Source organism: Pinus tabuliformis, chromosome 2_2 (genome assembly GCF_031772625.1).
Source record: "Pinus tabuliformis cultivar Carrire ecotype Pingquan chromosome 2_2, CPIR1, whole genome shotgun sequence".
NCBI classification, from domain to species: Eukaryota; Viridiplantae; Streptophyta; class Pinopsida; order Pinales; family Pinaceae; genus Pinus; species Pinus tabuliformis.
In genome coordinates this window covers 538,374,173-538,397,650 of record NC_142300.1, presented here as the reverse complement: position 1 = coordinate 538,397,650, position 23,478 = coordinate 538,374,173, and the positions used below count along the sequence as shown (strand labels likewise).

The following is a 23,478-nucleotide window of genomic DNA, read 5'->3' as shown; positions in this document are numbered from 1 at the left end:
CATAAACGCAAACCATTCATAAGCGCAAACCATATACATTCAATGGAAATCAAAAGCTATGGAAATCGAAAGCTATGTAACTGTTATGCAAACCATAAGCTATGGAAATCGAAAGCTATGTAACTGTTATGCAAACCATATAAAACCTATTGAAATCGAAATTCAATCACTGTGCAAACCATACGATAACCGAAATGCGAATGAAATAAATGGACAGTATACCGATTGAACGCAGGGCCCGTCCGCGTCCTAAGGGTACACTGGCTTATAATCGACCGGCTACCAAATCAATGCAAGAGATACACACGTCGTAACTGTGAATAGGTCTTAGTATTAAACTTAAAACTCTGTTCTGGAACGATTCAACGATTAAACATTAACCATTAACCGGACTGTATTGACATATGTATATCCACAGCCATGTCATTGCTACAATGAATGTACATTCGGCTGTTGCCGCTTTTATTACATCAAACCTTTTCAAAATGTTTCTATCCTAAGTGTTTTCAAAAAGAACAAAAACCAAATAAAAATAGAACGAGCTGCTGTTGCTACTTTTGTCTGCCAGGTGCCATGCTTTGACTTGAGTTGACCACACATATAGGAGGATCGATTCGGCTGGGAGATAGGTGTTTGTCCATGCTTGGACATTCTGCTTTTCGTCCATGCCTTTCGTTCTAGCCCAACTGCTGCGCCACATGTCAAACGATAAGCTTATTACAGGATGTGGGAACTTCCTGTAACCTTTTCATCAAAAACTTCTAATTCTTCAACATAAAACCCCTAAATCAATTTCTATGCAATTTAATAACTATAAGACTATTAATAATCAATTTTCAAGGATTCTAAGGGATATATGATGAAAATGAATGGATAAATGATATGTTTTTGGGAGGAAAAAGGGTCTTGGGATGATACCAACATCTCTCCCCGACTTAAGGATTAGCATGTCCTCATGCTACCACCGAAGTGCTTCCCTTGAACTCTGTCCCTGCTTGGATCTCTGCTGCCTTGAGCAAGGTGTCTACATTCTTTTTCACCTGGTTATCTTTCTGTCCCTTGAGCTCCTGCTTTAACTTTTTATATTTTTCTTTAAGGGTCTTCTTCTGATTGTACCACTTAGTGGCCCAGTTAGAAATCTTAGTTTGCTCAGTCTCCAATTCACTGATTCTTTCCTTTAACTTTTCATTTTTCTTATGTGTTTCTTTGCTTTGCGCCCTGAGCATTTCATTTTCTCTTTTAATAACTTTTTCCAACATGTTAGCTTCCATGAGCTCTTCCTTCAATTCTTCAATTTGTTTTTCTAATTTCTTCTGTCTTTTAATAAGAGGTGGTGAACATTTTTCCTGTTTGTTATTGCTTTCTACCTCCATGTCAACTTCTGGTGCTGGTAGTGAATGGTCACCACTCTCAACATCCATTTGTGCAGGTGCATGAGATTCAAACTGGTCTTCTTGCAACTGGGCTTTTGGTGTCCTCCTTGTTCTTCGTGAGTAAGTGGTAAAAATTTTGTCTTTCTCGGCCCTCTTAGCATCTTCTTTTTGCATGTTCCTGGTCCTTATGCTGCCCACAGGTAGAGGTGCTTTGCTGGCTTTGGATACTGGAATTTCTTCATCAATGTCCTTCATAAACCCTGAGTCCTCTTGCCCTTCGTCTTTTTCTTCCTCATCTCTGATTTGATTGACAGCTAGGAATTCTTTCCATGGTTTCCCTCTTCTTTGCAATTCATGTTCAATGAGGATTTTAATTAAGCCAAAATGATACAGGCTTTTGTCTTCATTCCCCTTCTGCTTCTGGATAGTCTTGGCCATCTTGGTTAAACTTTGTAGCAGAAAATATGGCACACTGATTACACATTGTTTCTTCAAATGGAGGAGTAGTTTGATGTGGTATAGATAAACAATACTGTACCTACCTTCACAGGTTATGAATTTTTGAAGGATGTAAACCATTTCATCCCAAGGATGCACTAACCAGCTTCTTGGAACACCCTTCTTCCAGTTTACTGAGGAGACTCTAGATCTAGACATGAACTGTGTCCATGATTTCTCTTTAAATTGCTTGGTTTTAAAGTACTTCTCCCCTTCTGGGCTAATCCCTATTGCCTGAGCTATAGTATCCTCTGAAATTCTGAAGGAGAAGTTACCTATTAGGGCCTTTTCTCCATTAAAGGTGAAGGCAAATTGCTTGGTGACTTCCTCATTACTTCCATGGAATTTTTCTAGAAATGGTAACCACTGTATTTCTCTGAGAATCTCAATGCAATCCTCATGGTATTGTGAGCTGTCGAACACACTCGGTTCGACCCTATTAGTCATGGTGGTGGCAGAGGGTCGTGCTTCTAACCCTTCTCTGTCTATATTCTTACAATTTTAACAAAGAAATTTCGAGTTGGTTACCTGGTGTATCGCTTCCTTCAGTCTTCAATATGATGCTCGGTCGGTCGATATGACTGTGATGGAAGTCAAAAATAGAGTGGTGATACCTTCCTCTTTCGGCGCTCACTGGTTTCAATCTTCACTGTGTAAATCGACCCAAATGATAATAATCTCTCTTCGGCGCTCCTTGCTTCTGATTCTCACTTTGAAAGTTATGGGAATCGAATGTGGAAATGATGGTGAGATAACCCTGTACTCACTTCACAACGCAACCATTCATTTTAAAAAACAGAGGAGTACTGTACGCTTGTATGGATGTCACCACAAGAGCGCTGGTAGCGTATCTATAATGCTGGGCTATAATGCTGGGTATGATTTCGGGGAGCCCCTTTTGATCATTGGGTACGTTGGGTGGTGAAGTTGTGATTTGGCTGTGTGGAGTGAAATATATATAGGCCGCTTTACATCTGTCTCTTCCTTTGTATTAAAAAAACACAACTCACCACGTGCCCTTTTCAGTTGGTATTCGGTCGTATAGAGGATGTTGGTATGACTGTAGGATATATGACAAGGTGGATGTGTTGGTAATGGGTTTTAGGGATGTGAATAGGTTGATGTATGGGAATGATGGGAATTGGTGGGATAAGGGGTGATAGGAGATTGATGTAGGTGTCCTTGAAACTAATCATAACAGTTCATAGTCATCAAAGTTACATTAAAAATCAATCTAGGAAATTAAATGTTTAAGAACAGAAATACATTACTCTTTTGTTGGTCGTTATTGTATTGACATGCTGAGTTGCTAATCCCCTTTTTGACTGTTCTTTTGCTTGTTGTAACAGGTCCTCTGAGGAAGATTGAATGCACAGGTCCTTTGAGAAAATTGAAGATGTAACAGGTCCCTTAGAAAATTTTTGAATATGTAACAGGTCCCTTAGAAATTTTTTTGAAAATGTTCATGCAGCTCCTTATATTGTTACAGGTTCACTGAGCTTGGCATTTGATGGAGTGTTGGTGCCCAAATCCTTGTAGAAGCTTGATGAAATTCTGTTGAAGTAGCCCTTGGTGTCAATTTCTTTAACAGGTCCCTTCTGAATGCCTTAAAACAGGTCCCTTACTGCTGGTTTGAATGTCTTAAACAGGTATCAATTGCTTTAACAGGTCCCTTCTGAATGTCTTAAACAGGTCCCATTACTGCTGGTGTTGGTAGCATAGATGTCTGAACAGAACAGGTCCCCCTGCAAAATGTTTATAACCAGGTCCCTCTGAAATAAAATCATGACAAAACAGCTTATTTATTGAAGTCTGGCATGCTGGTAACAAGCTGCTGTTGGAAATTTACAGTGAAAATATAGAATAAGAAATCTTGAAGAATTTACAAGGGAGAGATAAAAGTAACAGAACAGAATGTTGATGCCTCTCTCCCCGACTTAAAGGTTGACTTGTCCTCAAGTCATGATTCAGCTGAGAAATTAAACAGTGAACAAAAGAAAGAGAATTCATACCCGCCAGAGACTGGTTTTCAAGTAGGAATTCAAGGTTAGAGTGTGCCAGAGACTGGTTTTCACATCTAACCCATTATTTTTTTTATATTCTCTTTTTTCAATTTTTTTTTAGTTTTTGTTTTATATATATATATATATATATTTTTTATTATTTTTTCTTTTTGACTTTGAAATTGAAAGGAAATGAAACTAAGGCAGTGATACTGCAGCTGAGGGCTGCAGTATCTCAACCTCTCTTTGCTGAGATAGTGTATGGAGAAAATCTTGCTTGCTGATGGGCTTGGTGTACAGTTTCAGGCGATGACCATTGACTGTGAAGGAGTGACCTTCGCCATCAATAGTTTTGAGCTTAACTGAACCATTGTCATAAGCCTGAATAATTTCATAGGGGCCCATCCAATGGGTGGTGAACTTGGCTTTATGATCCTTGAATTTTGAATCAAAAAGTAAAGCCCAGTCACCTTCCTTGAAGTGCTTCTTCTTAATGTGTGAATCATGCCATTGCTTCCTGTGTTTTTGCATGAGGATGGTGGTTTGTTCTGCTTGCTGCCTCATCTCATCCAGCTGGTTTAACTGCTGGATTCTCTCTTTTTATGCGTGATCCAAATCAATTTGTAAATCTGCAGCTAATTTAAAAGTATGGATTTGGAATTCAATAGGAAGCATGACCTCCTTACCGTACACCAATTGGTATGGTGTAAATCCTGTGGTATCTTTCCAAGTAATCCTGTAAGCCCAGAGTGCCTCTTTGAGCTTTTCTTCCCAATTTTTCCTGTTCATTGCAACAGTTTTGGTAATGATCCCCTCCAAAGTTTTGTTTGTTGATTCCACCTGCCCATTGGCCTGTGGATGATAAGGGGTATTTTTTCTATGCTTTATTTGGTACTTGTCTGTGATGTCCTTCATGAGCTTTGAGGTGAATTGAGTACCTTGATCAGTTACAATTTCCCTTGGTACTCCATACCTCACAAAAATCTCCTCAAAAAGGAAATTGACTACTGTGTGTTCGGTTGCTCTCACTAGTGCTTTTGCTTCTGCCCACTTTGTGACGTAATCAGTACATACTAAGATGTACTTCTTACCATTGGAGGCTGGGTTAATAGGTCCTATAAAGTCCAGAGCCCACTTATCAAATGGTTCTAAGTGAACTTGGGGCTGAAGGGGCATCTCATCGGTAGCTGTTGGTCTGCCCATTCTTTGGCAGCTGTCACAACTCTTTACATACTTCTTGGCATCCTTGAAAATGGATGGCCAGTAGTATCCAAGAGTAAGAACTTTGAAGGTTGTCCGCTTCGCTGCAAAATGCCCACCACACGGTTCATCATGGCAAGATTTTAAGATGTCAATTACCTCATCATTTCTTACACATCTCCTAATGATCATATCAAAACCAGTATAAAATAGATCGCCATTAAGCCATGAATATCTAGCACTTTGTTTGATTAGTCTTTTCCTTTCCTTTGCAGTGAAGTGTGGAGGTGTCCTTCCTGTAGACAAGTAATTAGCCAAATCAGCATACCAAGGAGTTACTATGGAAATTGCAAATAAGTGTTCATCCGGAAAAGAATCTTCAACTGGAACAACCTCACTTGGATTTTGCAGTCTAGAGAGAAAATCAGCCACCTGGTTCTCTTTGCCTGGTCTATCTAACACTGTGATGTTAAATTCCTGTAACAATAGTAACCATCTGGTAACTCTGCCACTAGTTATTGGTTTATTCATGAGATGTCTAATGGCAGAATGATCAGTATGTACAAAGACTTCATAACCAGTTATGTAATGTCGGAATTTATTCACAACATAAATGATGGCAAGTGTTTCCTTTTCTGTAACTGTATAGTTTAGCTCTGCAGGTGTTAGATTTTTACTAATGAAATAAATGGCATAAGTACAAGATTCCTCTTTTTGGCCTAATGATGCACCTACTGCAGTGTCAGATGCATCGGTAAAAATATGAAATGGTAAACTCCAATTAGGCCCTCTCAAGACTGGTGCGGTAGATAGTTTCTTTTTCAGTTGTTCGAATGCATGTTGACAGTTTTCCGTCCAGTTGAAAAGTACATCTTTGGTTAGAAGTTTAAACAAAGGTAAGGCTATCTTGCTAAAATGTTCAATGAATCTGCGGTAATAGCTAGCATACCCAAGAAAACTTCTTACCTCTCTCTGATTTTGAGGAATAGGCAAATCGGCAATAATCTGGATCTTGGCTGGGTCAACCTGGATGCCTTGAAAAGAGATATAATGGCCCAACACTATCCCTTCATTTAACATCATGAAGCACTTTTCGTTGCTGAGGGACAGGTTAGCTTCAATACACCTTTTCAAAACTCTCTCAAGATTTTCTAATGCATGTTCAAATGAATTGCCATATACTGAAAAATCATCCATATACACTTCAACACAATGATGAATTAAATCAGCGAAAATAGCTAACACAGCTCGCTGAAATGTAGATGGAGCGTTACAAAGTCCAAATGGCAAAACATTGTAGGCATAGGTGCCCGAAGGACAGGTGAATGTGGTTTTGTCCTGGTCTTCAGAGGCAATTCTAATCTAGTTGTAGCCACTGAAACCATCAAGAAAAGAAAATGAGGATTTGCCAGCTAGGGTGTCTAACACTTGGTCAATAAATGGCAGTGGGAAGTAGTCTTTGAGCGTTGCTTTATTCAGCTGTCTGTAATCAACACAGATGCGCCACTTACCATTTTTCTTGGGCACGATAACCAATGGGGATACCCACTGACTGTCAGAAATAGGATATATAAAGTTGACTCTCAAAAGTTTTTGCAATTCCTCTCTGACAATGTCTTGGAGCATGGGGTTCATTCTTCTTTGTGGTTGCCTCACAGGTTTAATGGTGCTATCTGTGTAGATATGGTGAGTGCATGTGTCGGGGTGAATCCCATGCATGTCAGTGTAATCCCAAGCAAAGGCTTTTTGGTACTTTTTCAAGAGTCTAATCAATTTCTCTTGCTGAGATGAGTCTAGGTGGTTGCCTATGTTCAAAGTTTTCCCTGGACTGATCTCTATGACCTGACTCTGTGTATTGGTGATGGATTGAAGTGGAAAGATGTCGTGAAATGTAGATTGCAAAGAGTGGATAGTGCATGTTTCTTGAAAGTTTTGAGCCAAAAGTACATCTGCAGCATTATATTGTTCATTTCTCAAATTTTCAGATACATTGGGTTGAGAAAGAAATAATTCTACCAAATCATTATTGTCTTCGTGGAAATCATAGATCTGGTCAATGCTAAAAACAGATTGTACTTCTTCTTTATCATTAAATTTATCATCAAGCCACAAGTTATGTGTTACTGCTGGTGATTGTGCCGATGGATAGAGGGTGAGTTGTTTTCTTTCGGTCCCTCTGGAAATGATCATGTTGCCTGATCGGCATCCGATGAATGCATCATCAGTCGCTAACCATGGTCTACCTAGGATGATAGGATGTCCTCCTAAATTGGATTTGGGTTGAAGGACTAGGAAATCCACTGGATACTCCCAAGAGTCCAGTGAGACAATGATGTCTTCCAAAATCCCTTCAGGAATGACTTTGGACCTATCAGCTAGTTCAAGAACAATCGTGGTATGTTGCAAATTCATGAGCTGGAGTGTTCTCATGGTTTCAAGGGTCATGACATTGATTGTGGCTCCAAGATCTATCAAAGTGTTTGGAATCCGTATGTTGTTAATTATGGTGGTTACTTTGGGAATGCCAGGATCAACATACTTCTCCATGGAGATGGTATTGGTCATAAGGCCTGCTAAATTTCCTAAAACATGGATGGTCTGAGGATCAATCCTTTTCCTAGCAGGCTTCTTGAGACACATGTCTTTGATGGCTTTGGTATAGATAGGAATGTCCTTTATAGCTTGCAGCAGTGGGATTTTTATGTAGACATTTTTAAGTTCATCCAAGACATCAAATTATGGTGGAGGCAGTGGTGGTTTTACTTGGACCAATCGGTCTGGAAAAGGTGGATGCAGTGATTGCATCTGTTTATCTTTGGTATCACTGCTTGGTTTTGTTTGAGTTGTCATTTCATTCTCTTTTTTTGAGTTTTCTTCTTGCTGATCTATTATTGGAGAATCCTTCTGGAGCACCCTACCAGACCTCAGATTAATGTTTTGCAAAGGCAGTGTGGAGTATGAAGTTCCTTCCTCTACATTATAGGCTGGCCTCTCTGCTCTATTATTCGGATTTGGGACAGTTTGAGCAGGTATTTGAGTGGGTCTGGGAGGTTGTGGGTTAGTTGGAAATTGCAGTTGTGGTACATTTATTGGTGGAGGAGCAGGCAGTGCTTGTTGAGAAGGTTGGGGCTGATAAACAACTTGCTGAGGGTGCTGCTGATATGTTTGAGAATGTGATGGATATGGCTGTTGGTACTGCTGATATGGCTGTGAGTAAGGTGGGTATGATTGCGGATATGGATGATAAGATTGTGAGTACTGTTGAGACGGTCTCCATTGATTTTGTGGTTGGTTTCCATGCTGCCATGGCATGGGTACATTCCATGAGTTTTGTGCATACATCTGATCATTCATAGGAAATTGCAGATTTTGATTAGGAAACATACCTTGGGGTGCTTGCCTTGGCTGCCATGGTCGCTTTGCACCCATGTAATACACGTTTTCCATCTCTGTACTGGCTGCCATATTACAGTTCTGCAAAATTTTAACTTTAGGACAGTTAAACATATCATGATGCTCAGTACAGAAAGCACAAACTTGGATATTTTCTAGAGGGCAGTCTTTTAATGCATGTTTCTTGCGGCATTTGGGGCAGAAAATAGCCATGATATTATCTTCTTCTTCCTGTTTCTTTTTGGCCTTTAAGGTATCAATTTGGTTCCCTAGAGTGCTCAACAAATCTGTTTTAAATTCTTCTAGAAGATTACCAATTTCAGCCCGGGTGACACTAGCAGAGGCAGTTTTTGTGACCCTTGATGACAAGGTTCTCTTTCCCATTTTAGCTTTACTCCTTGAATATTTTTCACACAGCTCAGCTATTTCTTCAAAGGGTAAGCCAGAAATGTCACCTTTGCCCATTAAGTTGAGATCATCCATGTATTCTTCCCGGATACCTTTCAAGAATATTGTGCGGACCAGATCAGGAGGCATTGTTCGGTGTTTAGATTTTTGCAAGTTATAGACAAACCGTTCTAAATATTCTTCTAAGGTTTCATCCTCCTGCTGACTCATTCTAAAGATATCATCTTTAGAGTCTTTGGATTTGCAATAAGGCTGATATTTCCTTAGAAATATTCTCCTCATGCCATCCCAATCAACTATGGCATGCTCACCTAGCCCCATAAACCATTTCAAGGCTGCTGCCTTTAATGTGGCTGGAAACAATCTGAGCCTATGAGCATCATCTGTATAGCCATAAGTTCGACATACAATGTCAAACTCGAATAAAAATGAGTCCGGATCCTTTGAAGCCATCCCATAGAAATTGGGTAGCATGGATGGGGGTATATTTTTCATTTTGATCTCCTCATCCTCCTGTGGTTCTTGTATAGGGAACTTAAAAGTTGACTCCTCCTCCTCTTGGTGGGGAACTGATCCAGATCCCTCCTCAGCCATTCTAATTGGTCTCTTTGTGTCAGTGTCACTTGGTGGAAAAGAGAGAAAGGAAGATTGCTTGGTAATTGTACTACTTTTCCCTTGTGTAGAAGATCTAGGAAAGGGCTTCTGCTGTGATTTATGTGCAAATAGAGTTTCTCTCTCAGCAAGAGTAATTTGTTGTCCTGAATAAAATCTTTCTTCCAATGTTCGGATATCCTCCTCAGCTGGTGTTGTATTCCCTAGAGAGTCTGCTCCTGATGATGATGGGTTAGTGTTTAGATGGTGGGGGGTTTTTACAAATCTCCCTTGATTGTCTCTAAGTCTAGGCATAAATGAACATGATTTCTAACTGTGTTTTTGTTTATTTTTGTGTATTGAATTTTTTCCTTTTTGTTTGAATCCTTTAAGTACGCCTCCCCGGCAACGGCGCCAAAATGTAGTGTTCTAGCTAGGGTACTAGGCTAGACTCTAGATTTAATATCGACCAAGGTGCGTAAGCTTAGAGGCATGGTCTAAAATATATAGACATAAAGGATTGCTGGCCAAGTGATTATGATGTAGGTTACAAGGCTTCTTTACGGAAGACTGGAATATGTAGCCTATCATTCAAACACTCAGATTACCCTACTGATATACTTGATTACAATGCTTGTCATGAGATGCATTTACCAAATTAAACACTAAACCTAAGCACTGTGTATGACTGTGCAAACCTAAGCACTGTGTATGACTGAAACAATGATTTTAATCTCCTTACAAAGATATTACCCAGAAAACCCTTGTTCAGTAAACACACAGCATTCAATGATATTTACACTATATCAAACTATATGGAAATCATAAATGAATTATGAGATAAAAACAGAGTTTATGATGGTGCTTTTACAAGCCACATAGGGATCGAATCCCTTACAGGACGCACTTCCAAATCTCAGTGATGACTGTTCAGCATAACCATAAACGCAAACCATTCATAAGCGCAAACCATATACATTCAATGGAAATCAAAAGCTATGGAAATCGAAAGCTATGTAACTGTTATGCAAACCATAAGCTATGGAAATCGAAAGCTATGTAACTGTTATGCAAACCATATAAAACCTATTGAAATCGAAATTCAATCACTGTGCAAACCATACGATAACCGAAATGCGAATGAAATAAATGGACAATATACCGATTGAACGCAGGGCCCGTCCGCGTCCTAAGGGTACACTGGCTTATAATCGACCGGCTACCAAATCAATGCAAGAGATACACACGTCGTAACTGTGAATAGGTCTTAGTATTAAACTTAAAACTCTGTTCTGGAACGATTCAACGATTAAACATTAACTATTAACCGGACTGTATTGACATATGTATATCCACAGCCATGTCATTGCTACAATGAATGTACATTCGGCTGTTGCCGCTTTTATTACATCAAGCCTTTTCAAAATGTTTCTATCCTAAGTGTTTTCAAAAAGAACAAAAACCAAATAAAAATAGAACGAGCTGCTGTTGCTACTTTTGTCTGCCAGGTGCCATGCTTTGACTTGAGTTGACCGCACATATAGGAGGATCGATTCGGCTGGGAGATAGGTGTTTGTCCATGCTTGGACATTCTGCTTTTCGTCCATGCCTTTCGTTCTAGCCCAACTGCTGCTCCACATGTCAAACGATAAGCTTATTACAGGATGTGGGAACTTCCTGTAACCATTTCATCAAAAACTTCTAATTCTTCAACATAAAACCCCTAAATCAATTTCTATGCAATTTAATAACTATAAGACTATTAATAATCAATTTTCAAGGATTCTAAGGGATATATGATGAAAATGAATGGATAAATGATATGCTTTTGGGAGGAAAAAGGGTCTTGGGATGATACCAACAGCCCCCAACTCATGTTGCCTCTATCTCTGTAAGTATGAGAGGATTTGCAGTATGAATGCATTTACCTCAACTTGCCTCTCTTGAGCTGTTACCAACCTCTCATTATCTGCCTTGAATCTCCTGATCTCAACCCTTAGGCTCCTTAAGGTATCCAACTAGTCAGGGGAGTTTTCTCCTCCCTTGTTATCCATGGAAGCTCCAACCAGTCAGGGGAGTTTTCTCCTCCCATGTTATCCATGGAAACTTCTTCATGCCCATGTTGTGATTTTTTAGAACTATATTGAACCATCCTGCTACTCATTCCTTTGTTTATTACTATCCTTTGCTGCTTGTGATGTGCTATCATTCACACACCATTATTAGATACACTGTTAGATATATATATGAACTTGCTTTTGTGGAGTTGCCATGGTAACGCTAATTGAAACAAACAATTCATGTTAACACTTCACTATCAATCAAACATAAAGTCATATGCATGCATAATAAACAAAATATATCGGTCAACACAAATTGCTAGCTCACATAATGATCAATCACACACACATATATACACACACACACATCTCCTTGACATTCATTGCACTGTTCTAAAGTGTCATTAGTCTCCAAAGGTCTAATGTTGAACCTTTGCTCTAATACCACCTATAAACACACCCCCTTACCCTTAGGAGTGTATTTACTATGCTAACCTAACTTCCCTGGTATAGTTTGGGGATATATATATATATTATTTTATTTATTTTTTACTTATTTTATTATTTTTTTTTATTTTTTTTTAAGTTCCCAAAACTCAGTTTGGATGTCATTGTCGTGCTTGTCTCAGCGAGACCTTTTTGGTGATATAAATTTTGCCCCAATCGAACTCCAGGATTGCAAATTATGATCCTCTAAAGTCTTATTAATTTAAATGTGTCACCTCTCTTTTTCTGCCACGTAGAACCCATGTGGCATGTCACTACTCTACCACATGGTGGTTGGCTCTTATGGGTCTAGTGGCACTTGGCCACATGGCCTGCCTCGATGCCACATACCTTGCAATACCTCTCTCTCTCTCTCTCTCTCTCTCTCTCCCTCTCTCTCTCTCTCTCTATATATATATATATATATAAACGACCCTTCAACATCCGATAACCCTCGACAACCGATTTGATCAACAACTAGAATTAAATGCGCCACCCCTTCCCCTACTGACGTCACAAGGGGGGGGTTGTCATTATCACGGATTCCAGGCGGGGATCCAACAGTCCACCATCGCCCGATTCATTTGACAACTCGCGTGCAATAACGCTCCTTCAACTGACGTCACAAGGTGGGGTCGTCGTTATTTTTTTTTACTATTGATTTCATAAATCAATCCCCCCCGTACGTTGACTTCGATTTTTGCCCTAGTTGCGACACACAGTTATATGGGTTCACGACTTGGCCCTCAGGGCTAAGGCCTCCATTTGAACGCATACGAGCCCCAAGCTAAAAGTATACCTACCTATAACTCTACAGAATACCCCTACGACTAAGAAGTTTTTACATTGCAACATTAAACATATGGTCAAAAATAGAGAAATCCAACCAGAGAGGGTCCATTAGCAAAGGACATTATCGGGAGAGCCATTCCTTCACTAACAACGAAGCTTATTTTTCCTTGGCGCAACGTTGGAACTGACACCACCATTATCAATATGCACAAAGGCACCCTAGTGCAGTGATCCTGGAACTGAGAGAAACAACTTCATCATGAAGATCATTGAATGAAATTTCTAGGCTGCCTATAATCTTTATAAATTTAGCCTCCACAAGGAGCTGAGAGGACTGCCGTTGCTTCTTGGCCATTTCATCCTGGTTCTGCCTTACCACCCTTAACTCTTCAAGCACACCCAAAAGTTTGTCAATCCCCCATAATGCCGAAATTTGGAGTGGGTAGAGGAACCGCCATGCTGCAAGAGAAATGCTACCACCGAAGCCTAATCACTTTAATGGAATTTTCCAACTTCGCAATACCACCCAAGCTGAAGTCGTCATCAATAAATTGGGAGGCTACATATTTCCCTTTATAATCAGAGACGAGACATATCCATGGAGCCATTGGGGAATGCAAATCCAAATCCCACAGAGGGATTGACAAAGGACGCTAAGAGGACTAGGAAATGAAAACATAAGACGATGACATTAACTCAATTATGTAGCTCGGATAGGAATAAACAGGGTTCAAGACGACATCCCATTAGGCTCGCAAAAGGTGATATGAATGCTCAAGCCATAATAATCGATGAGAGGGGGAGAATTCTTAACACACAAGAGAGAGAAAGGGACACTTGGAGGGGATATTTAAAAAATTGTGTTGATGAGGTTTGACCCTCCAGACCCCTAAGTTTGCTTATTGCAACAGATATGCCTTGGGTCAATATACTTTGAAAACCATAGGTCTTTTCCTTCCGATACACGAGTTTTCTAGCTGGAACAAAATTTGGATTAAAAAAAAGTTGGCTGAGATTTAGCATGTTTATGGGATGTGGGCAATTTTGAATTTTCTATGATCTAACACAATAAATCCTTGAACCATCTCAGAGCCAAGTTTGGCTAGAGCATCAACCATGGAGTTGAAATGCCTATATACATGAATGAATTCTATGTGGTCAAACTGAGAGGATAATAAGAGGATCCGAAGAAGAATAGGAGGAGAGCAATTGCTTAACCCACATATAGCCTTGACAACCAGTGGAATTACTACCATTGAATCACCAAAAACCCAAATCCTAGAAACATTTTGTTTCAAAGCCATTTCCAAGTCCTTCCAAAAAACCAAAAACTCCACCTAAGTATTTGTAACATGTTTTAGACGCCATGCAAATTGAACTTCAATTTTCTCATGAAAACCAATAAAAACTTCATACTTATCATATTTACCAATACTTTAATTTATATAATTATATATAAAAAATTCAAACCTATTTTTTTAAATATACAATCTCGAAAATAAAACTAATAACATATACACTTAAAACAATACCAACAATCAATAAATTTAATTTAAAAAACACTTAACACCGAATATCAATAAAATTAATTTAAAAGACACTTTAAATTTTTTCATAAACGGAGTGAGACTTCAAAAATTCAAATTCATATGGAAAAAAACAAAAATAAATTATTTTTGAGGTACACAAAGCTAAAGTCAAAGCATTAAACTATTTAAACTAACACACCAAACTAAATAATTAATTACAATGTATTATGACAACTTATCACTAAAATTCTTAAAATATTTAACCTAACACACCAAACTAAATAACTACAATGTATTATAACAACTTATCACTAAAATTCTCAATCAATCAAGACAATATTTAATCTTTCGATTTTCATCATAATCCACTCCTCAACTAATCACTTAATAGTGAATATAGCATAAATACGAAAGCCTGAGACGAGATGCAGCTTTATAATTTTTTTTGGGAGACACAAGCATCATTCGAACAAACGGGCACTTCTCCATTTCGTGGGTCTTACTCGCAACCGACCAATTCTAGAAAGACCGTATAGATAATGCTCCATCTGGCATTATTCCTGCACCACTAGAAATGTTTGAGATTTAGAGTTCTTTACAAATTTTCTAATCGCCCAGTCACCAAATCCAGTGCTTCATCCACCTCACTGTCGGCTCTAATGGCTGGAATGGCGATGGACTTGAGCGCACACTTCGCGAAATTGTCAGCACAACCCATCACATCGAATTCCAATCAGAGTGTTCTTTTCCATGCAACAAGGAGCTGGAATTTCAAATGCCCTTCGAGCCCTGGGGCGCCTCTTAGACTGAGAACGTCAAGCTGGAGAAAGAAGAGGAATGTCACAGAGTTGAAGAAGAGGTCAACCATGGTTGAAGCCTCTGCTACCACACAGGGCCAAAGTACTGCCGAAGTTGTAACTGAATTCCCTGCTGACACACGTATTCCTGCTACCATTCTCACGGGTTTCTTAGGTTCAGGCAAGGTACATCCTCCCCAAATCGAATTCACGGTTTCTAAAATTTCAGACGATGTCCTTATGTTGTTCTATGGTGGCTTAGTTCCTGATGTCTACTGGACTTTCGTCACGTCATTTGTGAATTGAAATAAATTAGCAGAAACCCCTCTAAACCTCATCTGTGAATTGAAATAAACTAGCGCAAACCTATCTAAAGTTTCAATGAGCAAAAGATCTAGCGAAGGAAATTTGCTATAAAAGTATTCATGCTTTTGAGCAATGTTACATTTATTGTTGTCAGCAATATTGGGGAAATATCACAAATTATCAGGAAACTTTAAAAAATTACAAAGATAATCACATTTTTTCATTTTTTTAACTTCTAAAGCAACATCAACATCAAACATTACTATAAAATTGATGTATAAGATGATAAAATGTCAAGTGCTACATCAAATACCGATACTGAAATATGATATTTGTCTTGAATCAGAAGATCTGACAGGATGATACAAAATCACATCCAAACAAAAATAAATGTATCTCATGAGATGAAGCATGGCAATGAAAACAGCAGATTTCCCCTCGTTTCCTTGGTGGAAAATGGTCACAACATCCACAACAATGTTATCAAAATTGGACCAGTCAACCCCAAAAATTTGATCTGGACCCGAACTAGAAAAAGAAATGGACCAAAAGACCGATCAACCAAAAAATTGCTTGATGGAAAATGGTCACAACATCCACAGCAATGTTATCAAAATTGGACCAGTTGACCCCAAAAGCTTGATCCGGACCGGAACTAGGAAAAAAATGGGCCAAAAGACCAAGAGACCAAAAAATAAATAAAATATTCAAATTTTGAATATATATACAGAAGTCATGTGCATCCATATGAATCCAAACCATTATACAGAAATATGAAAAGTTTCTCATGTATATAGCAAGTGAGGATGCATATCGATGTGAATCCAAAATATTATACACAAATATGCAAAGTTTCTCATGTATATAGCAAGTAAGGGTGCATATAAAGAAAATAGCACCGAGTGCAATCCAACTTTGAACCAAAATACATGAACAAAGAGGCTCTAAATGGCCTCTAGAGTCCAAAAAAAATCACGTTACAAAAAATTGTGACATAACGTCAAATTCATTGCCTATATTGTGATCCTCCTCATCAATATCACCCTCCAAGCATTAAAATAAGATAGAAAAAGCTTAACATGCCTAATCAGTGATTTTGCTCGAGTGAAGGGTACATTTTTACTAGGGTTATGATAGAGGAGTTCAACAATCAATGCTACCAACATTGAGGTACATCTTGGTGCTTTTAATTAAATGTCAGCTCTATACCCTCATACATCACGAAATCCAATAGAAACATTGCAATCCCGTCAATCCTGAAATCCTGAAAACTGTTTAACTCTGCTGAATTTTGAATGGGATCTAAACTTCTACTTTCTCCATATAAAATCCTATGAGGTTGGAACCACTCTCAAACATCCAGACACAATTAATGATAACATTCAAAATTTACATCCTTTTACTTTAATAATTTAATATTACCATTAACTAGGGTATGTGTCTCTTAAGATGAATCTTGGGAAATGAAAACAATAGATTTCCCCCTATTTGCTTGATGGAAAATAGTCACAGTGTCCTCAGATCTCAATCCCCTAACTTTTAAAAAGTAAGAATTAAATGACCATGATAAAAAGTGAGGATTAAATGACCATGATTTGATTATAAGGAGACAATGATGTAGACAATGCAAGAATTTCTAAATTATCATGATAATTACCTAAATTATCACATTAATTTCCAAATTATCACAGTAATTTTCCAAATTATTGCAGTAATTTCAAAACGGCAAATAATCGCAATATATGCGGCTGATGTTATCACCGAGGTTCGTTTTGACAATATTATCACGATAATTCCAATAATATTGTGATAAGTGCAACACTACTTTTGAGTACGGTGTGTTTTTGGATTTTCAGAATTGAAGTAACTCATAGACCTTAGGGTGGGATGCGTCTTTTAGTTTTTTGCATTTAAAGTAGCTCTGGAAGGCTAATTTGCACAATGTAGCAGCCATGCTGCTCTAGATGGGCTTGAGTTGCCGTCCATACCTTCTCAAGATAGTTTCAGGTTTATGTGCTGAGGATTGCGAAAACACTAAAGTCGCTTTTCTTATGCTGTTAGAAAACGGTGCATTAAGTGTACTGAATATTTACATTGTCGTAAACCCAACTAAATCCGAGTCTAATATGCACCTTGAAGGTTGCAGAGCTCGAGAATGCATATCTCGACTTCAGACAGATGTCTGGAGTATCGAATATTCAAACTCAAGCTAAGCAACCTCCAACGTTGCATCCTCAAACGTGGGCTTAGATGGGCCTAGTAGCATAGCGAATACTAGTACATACTGGAATCTCGGTACATGCAACCTCCAGCTTCGCAATCTCTAGGTGCATATCATACCCGAGTTTAAATGGAACTGTTGACATATCATATATCACCTATTGGAATTCAAGTTATGCAACTCCGAGCTTCTCAAGCTCGAGGTGCATATCTAACCCGGGTTTAGATGGATCTAAATGTGTGCTTCCTAGTCTAGATATGCGTTTTCCATCTTCTCAACCTCGAGGTATGCGCTAGTATATTTCAATTCGCAGATAAGGTTTAGAATCTTCTTCCAATGAAAGAGATATTCTGACAGTTTCTTAGGCCTTAACTTCTTCTCTTGACTCGCCAAAATGCATTTTGGAATCAAGATCACTTGTTTTTTTGTTTTGTTTTTAAACTGTAATGGATAGTAATTGACAATTGTATTAAAAGAAAGCTGTGATTGCATCATACAGTGAATGAATACTATTCAATCACAGAATTTGATACTAGAAGCTCAAAATTTCCAAAAACTGTAAAGAGCCCACCTACAACCTGCATTACTCTTATATTTTTCTTCACAAAACTAAATAGCCTACAGCTATAAATTCTAACATACTGGTCTATCAAGATTCAAAAGTACTGATTTACAATACATAAAATTTGGAGTGTTTATTGGAAATCATGCCCACTGTGGGCTTCTTGCTTCATGTCTGCCATAGGTTCTATAGCTGCCTTTTCAATTTCCATATGCCCATGAGTCTGCTGAACTGTTTCTTCATTCAGGACCATTTCCCTGAAGAACCCAACTGAAACATGTGGAAGAGAAGTCATGGAGTGAGAACTCCTGGCAAGTCATAGAATCAATTGAAATTGCATATTATGATCAGCTGTAGGCTTCTCAATTTGATTTCCCTGAATGGACACCGTTGCTTCCAGTTCGGTATTTTTAACAATCTGAGCTTCTAACCAGGGGAGGGGGTCACTTTGTTGTTGAGGTCGGAGATAGCTACTTGAAAGTCTTCAACATGCAACACCGCCCTCCTCAAAAACCAGCAAATGTCTACAATTTCACATGGAGCATTTTAGACAGAATGTCAATGTCCGTCTATGGTGGCAAGGAACAAACTCACGACGATAGAAATCTTGTGCAAACCAAAAGAAAAACACCCAGAATACAAAGATAAACAGAACCAAATTACGAGGGTTCCAACAGCTACGCTGGACCATAAGATAGTGTTTGGTGAAATAAGTATCCAGCTGCACATTCTCCACCCAAAATACCTTCAGTAAACAGAAATATTAGTCAAAACTTGCTACAGACTGGGACAAAGCTCGTTGGGGCTCCATAGGGCAATGAAGCAAGACATGATGAGGTTGTTGAACAGGAAACAATGTCCCAGGTATACCATAATAATCCTACCTTTGCTGCAAGTAACCATCTCATCGCCTGTAATACCTATCCTTTGATCAGACATGAAAACATTAGTGCAAAGTATAAGGGGCCTGAAAGGAGTTATGCTCTGTTTCATGTGACATAATAAACGTTGCCACTTGTCTAGTAATTTGAGTTGCATGTGATTCCTAATGTTTAGGGATGGATAAACTCCTGGAAGATAATTTATGATAGGTGCCTCCCATTTTGACTTAGAAAGCCTTTGTTTCATTAGTATCTTTTTTTTGGTCATAGAATCTGCTTGACTGTGAAGAGACCAAAGGGTTTGGAAATACTTGATTGAGTCAAATTCTCTATGATTCTTTGAATTGTTAAAATCAAGTGAGAAAGACCTGACTACTGCAATGGAGTCAAGTCTCTCATTTGTTGAATGATACTCATGGTCTCCAACATCGAAGAGCTTCCGCATATTTATTGCTTCAAGAACTTTAACCCCTTGGTATATAGCTAAGGCTTCTGCTTGATTGTTGGTGGCTACTCCCAGGCCCCAAGCATAAGTCAATTCACATTACCCCTTGAGATTGTAGAGATTCTCCCCCGAAGATCACATGACCTTTTTAGATGGAGTTTTTGAAGTTTAAGTTTTAACATTCTCCCTAGTTGAGAGGGAGTTTCATGACAAATGAAAGGTATTTTACAATTGGACAGTTTCTAAAAGCACTAAAATATAAGCAATTAGTCCTACTTTTGCTGAAAATATATATGGCCCATTGTACCTTGGTCCAAGCTATTCTTTGTTCTTGTTTTTTAGTGATTTCTGTGTGTGGATGGCAGTGTTGCAAATATTGGTGATATATTGCAACATCATGATATATCTTGATTTTCTCAGCTTGGCGATATTATTGCTGGAAAAAGTCATGATCTTTTCAAAATTTTGAATATATTGTGATATATCGACAAAATATTATGAGAAAATGAAAAATATCGGCTGGGGCAAGAGATTTTTGGATTCTGAAGAGGAAAAGCTAGGGATTGAGAACTAAGGGGTTACTCATTGTTGAATTTGCCCATAAAAGGGATAGAGGGAGGGGTTTGCTTTAGAAGTAAAAAAAATTGGAAACAATGAATAATTTTCTATTTCTAAATTTTGCTGGTATTTCTGATATTTTCTCTATGTTGCCAATAGGTTTGTTTCTGGCCCCTTGGTGATTTTTTTGCCAACATGATTATTGCAAAAATGATGGATGCAATCTTAGGAAGACTCAGTCTTTTTCCCCAACCTCCCTCTTACTTTTGTGCTTGCCTTGCTGCCCTTTCATTCTGTCTTGGGTTAATAAAGGATTTTTCTTCAAAACCTTCAAAATGTGTTTACTTTCTTCAAGAAAGTCTCATACAGATGGCATTTGGTACTCGTAGAAGTTAAAAAAATTGAAAATGATGAATATTTTTGTATTTTTTAAAGTTTGCTGGTGTTTGTGATATTTTCTCTGATGTTGCCAATAGGTTTCTTTCTGGGCCCTTGGTGATTTTTTTGCCAACTTGATGATTGCAAAATTGATGGATGCAATCTTAGGAAGACTTAGTCGTTTGCCCCAACCTCCCTCTTACTTTTGTGCTTGCTTTGCTGCACTTTCATTCTGTCTTGGGCTAATAAAAGATTTTGCTTCAAAACATTCAAAATGTGTTGAATTTCTTCAAGATGTTGAAATTCCCATGCCCTCTAGATCTGGTATGTGCCCTAGCTAGGAACACAACGCACTAGAGAAGCCCAACACAAAAGCATTTTGCACGGCGGAAAAATCACAGCAGTGAAATCAATATCAGTACACAAGAATATTTGGCCCAAATCTTGGCCTTTATTAATCCATCAATAAAGAATCATTAGGGATCCCGTACCAGGGATTATGGCCCTTCAGATCACTAGTACAGCTAGCATACACAGTATACAAAATTAGGGCTTGAGATCTGCTTCTTCAGATCTACAATCTGCCCAACAAAAAATCACAGAGACAAGTCTAGACTTACTGAAGGCAGACCTCAGTACTTTTAGTCTTCTTGTACACTGTTCTTCTGGCAGTCCTTTGCCTCCTTCACACAGAGATTAGGCTCCTTCTGATCTCGGTCCAATCAGCTGTTCACAAAAGTCAGCTCCTTCAGACCTCTTGCATTTCCAGCCTTCAAAACACTTCAGCTACTCACAGTGAGTTTGGCCGTTCAACTTCACTGCATATGTCAGCCTTCAAGCTCGCTGTTCACAACTCCTTGAGTGAACAAACTTCTTCAACTGCCCAAGGCAGCTCTTTGCATAGCTGTTCATTGCTGTAGGTTTCGGCCTCTCCCAACCAGACCACAATCTAGCCCATATCATGACTCAGACCTATCTCATTTGGCTGTGATCCTACCCTTAACCAAGTGCAATTCACCTTGTTATGAATAAAATATAAATATAATAATAATAAGGAATAGTTAATTAAATAGTAATTAGTTAATCAAGAGGCATGTCCCTAAGGACATGACCATTCATGAAAGGGTACCTGCCTAGGTATATAAAGCAGACCCTCATTTGTAACTCAATCATTCTCATTCATACATTTTAAATATATATTCTGGTATCTTCAATGGAGATCTACATATTCCAAGTCTTCTGGAGTATTTAACTTGAAGAACGAACTTTGTTCGTTCCACACCTACAGCGCTGCGGTCATACTACCTTCCTTGTGGACACTTGTTTTACAGCAGCCTGCCCTAACTAGGGCTTCTAGGCCACTATACAGCCCTTCTTGAGTTTCTGAGGCTCTTGGCCTCCCTTTTCCAGACCATAGCCACCCTCGGCCTCCTTGTCTGGCCCACAGTCAGCTGTCCTTAGGAACTCATGCCCACGGCCTGCTCCTTCTGTGGCTCTGTCCAACCTTAATCTGCCCTAACAGCCTCTGTTGTCTGCAACGAAGAGCTTCAAACCACTTCGGTCTCCTGTATAAGACCTCGATCTACTTGACAGGCTCTAGTTTTACCAGCGGGTAGGGCTACAAGGCCAGTTTGGACCTTGGCCTTCTCTCAGCCTAAGTTGCACGAAACACCGAAACGTTTCGGAGTTTCTGAAATGGGTACGTTTAGAAACGTCACCTCCCAAAAATGGAAACGTCAGTTGAAACGCTGACTAAAATGTCATTCATATATATATATAGTTATAAATAAGTAAATAACACATTATCTTGCAAGTAAAAAGGGAATAAGACCCATAGATGACAATTTAGAAGGAAAACCAAGTCTATATTAACTCTCATAGATGATTACATGATGGTCGAGTTTTGGCCGAGTTTTGGAGTTTCAAGTACGGGTACGGGCCGAAATGCCGGGTTCCTAGAAGTTTCGTGCAACGTAGCTCTCAGCCCTTCCTGCGGACTCCTGACACAGTTTTGGTCCTCCGTGTAACCTTCAAACAGCCCACATTCCTGCGGCATTCTTGGCAGATCCTCAGCTCGGTGCTCATAGTACAGACACACTCAATTTGGCCTCTTCCTTGGGTAGAAACTAGATCCTACTTGCTGACTGTGGCTCACCTCTTTTGGGGCTCACCTTGCACACAAAATGAGTCCTTCCATTTTGTGTGTCTAGGCCTCTCCCTTTGGCCTCTATTTATATTTTTCTTTTGGGCTTCTAGGCCACTATGCAACCCTTCTTGAGTTTCTGAGGTTCTTGGCCTCCCTTTTCTAGACCATAGCCACCCTTGACCTCCTTGTCTGGCCCACAGTCAGCTGTCCTTAGGAACTCATGCCCACGGTTTGCTCCTTTTGTGGCTCTGTCCAACCTTAATCTGCCCTAACAACCTCTGTTGTTTGCAACGAAGAGCTTCAAACCACTTCGGCCTCCTGTATAAGACCTCATTCTATTTGACAGGCTCTAGTTTTACCAGCGGGAAGGGCTACAAGCCTCAAGGCCAGTTTAGATAGCTGGCCGACCTTGACAATTTGTCCATAATCAAAACAAATTCATAATTCCATTTGTACATGTCAGAATGGGATGATCTTTAGATCAATCCTACATCTCTCGTAGAGAGGAATCCAATAAAAATATTTGCTGCCTCATATGAGTTGTCCAAGGTGAAGTTTGGTCCTAGTTGCCAAATTTAACAATTGGTTAGTCGGAATGGCATCACTTGGGACTCAAAGTAGCCATGGCATGTTTTGAACTGGCCTGCTACTCTCGGTCTTATCTGGGATACCTAGATTTTAAGTGTATCTTAGTGAATATTGTGGCACCATGCAGTTTTGCTTTCAACTCATTGGTCCTTGAAATAGGATACCTATTCTCAATAGACCTCTAGTAAATCTCCTGTAATTAATGACTGAACCATCCTTTTTTCTGATTAACTCCATTATAGGACTTTTTCTAGGGACAATGT

General features: G+C 39.0%; 1 protein-coding gene across 1 annotated transcript in view; it reads left to right on the top strand.

The window, feature by feature from the left end:
* Nucleotides 1-14,766: 14,766 nt before the first annotated feature.
* Nucleotides 14,767-23,478, top strand: part of LOC149193731 (uncharacterized) — a 233,037-nt gene continuing 224,325 nt past the window's right edge. Inside the window, exon 1 of the mRNA XM_089407420.1 lies at nucleotides 14,767-15,316. Coding sequence (XP_089263546.1) covers nucleotides 14,993-15,316 — 324 coding nt within the window. The 5' untranslated portion in view covers nucleotides 14,767-14,992. The remainder of the gene's footprint in view (nucleotides 15,317-23,478) is intronic.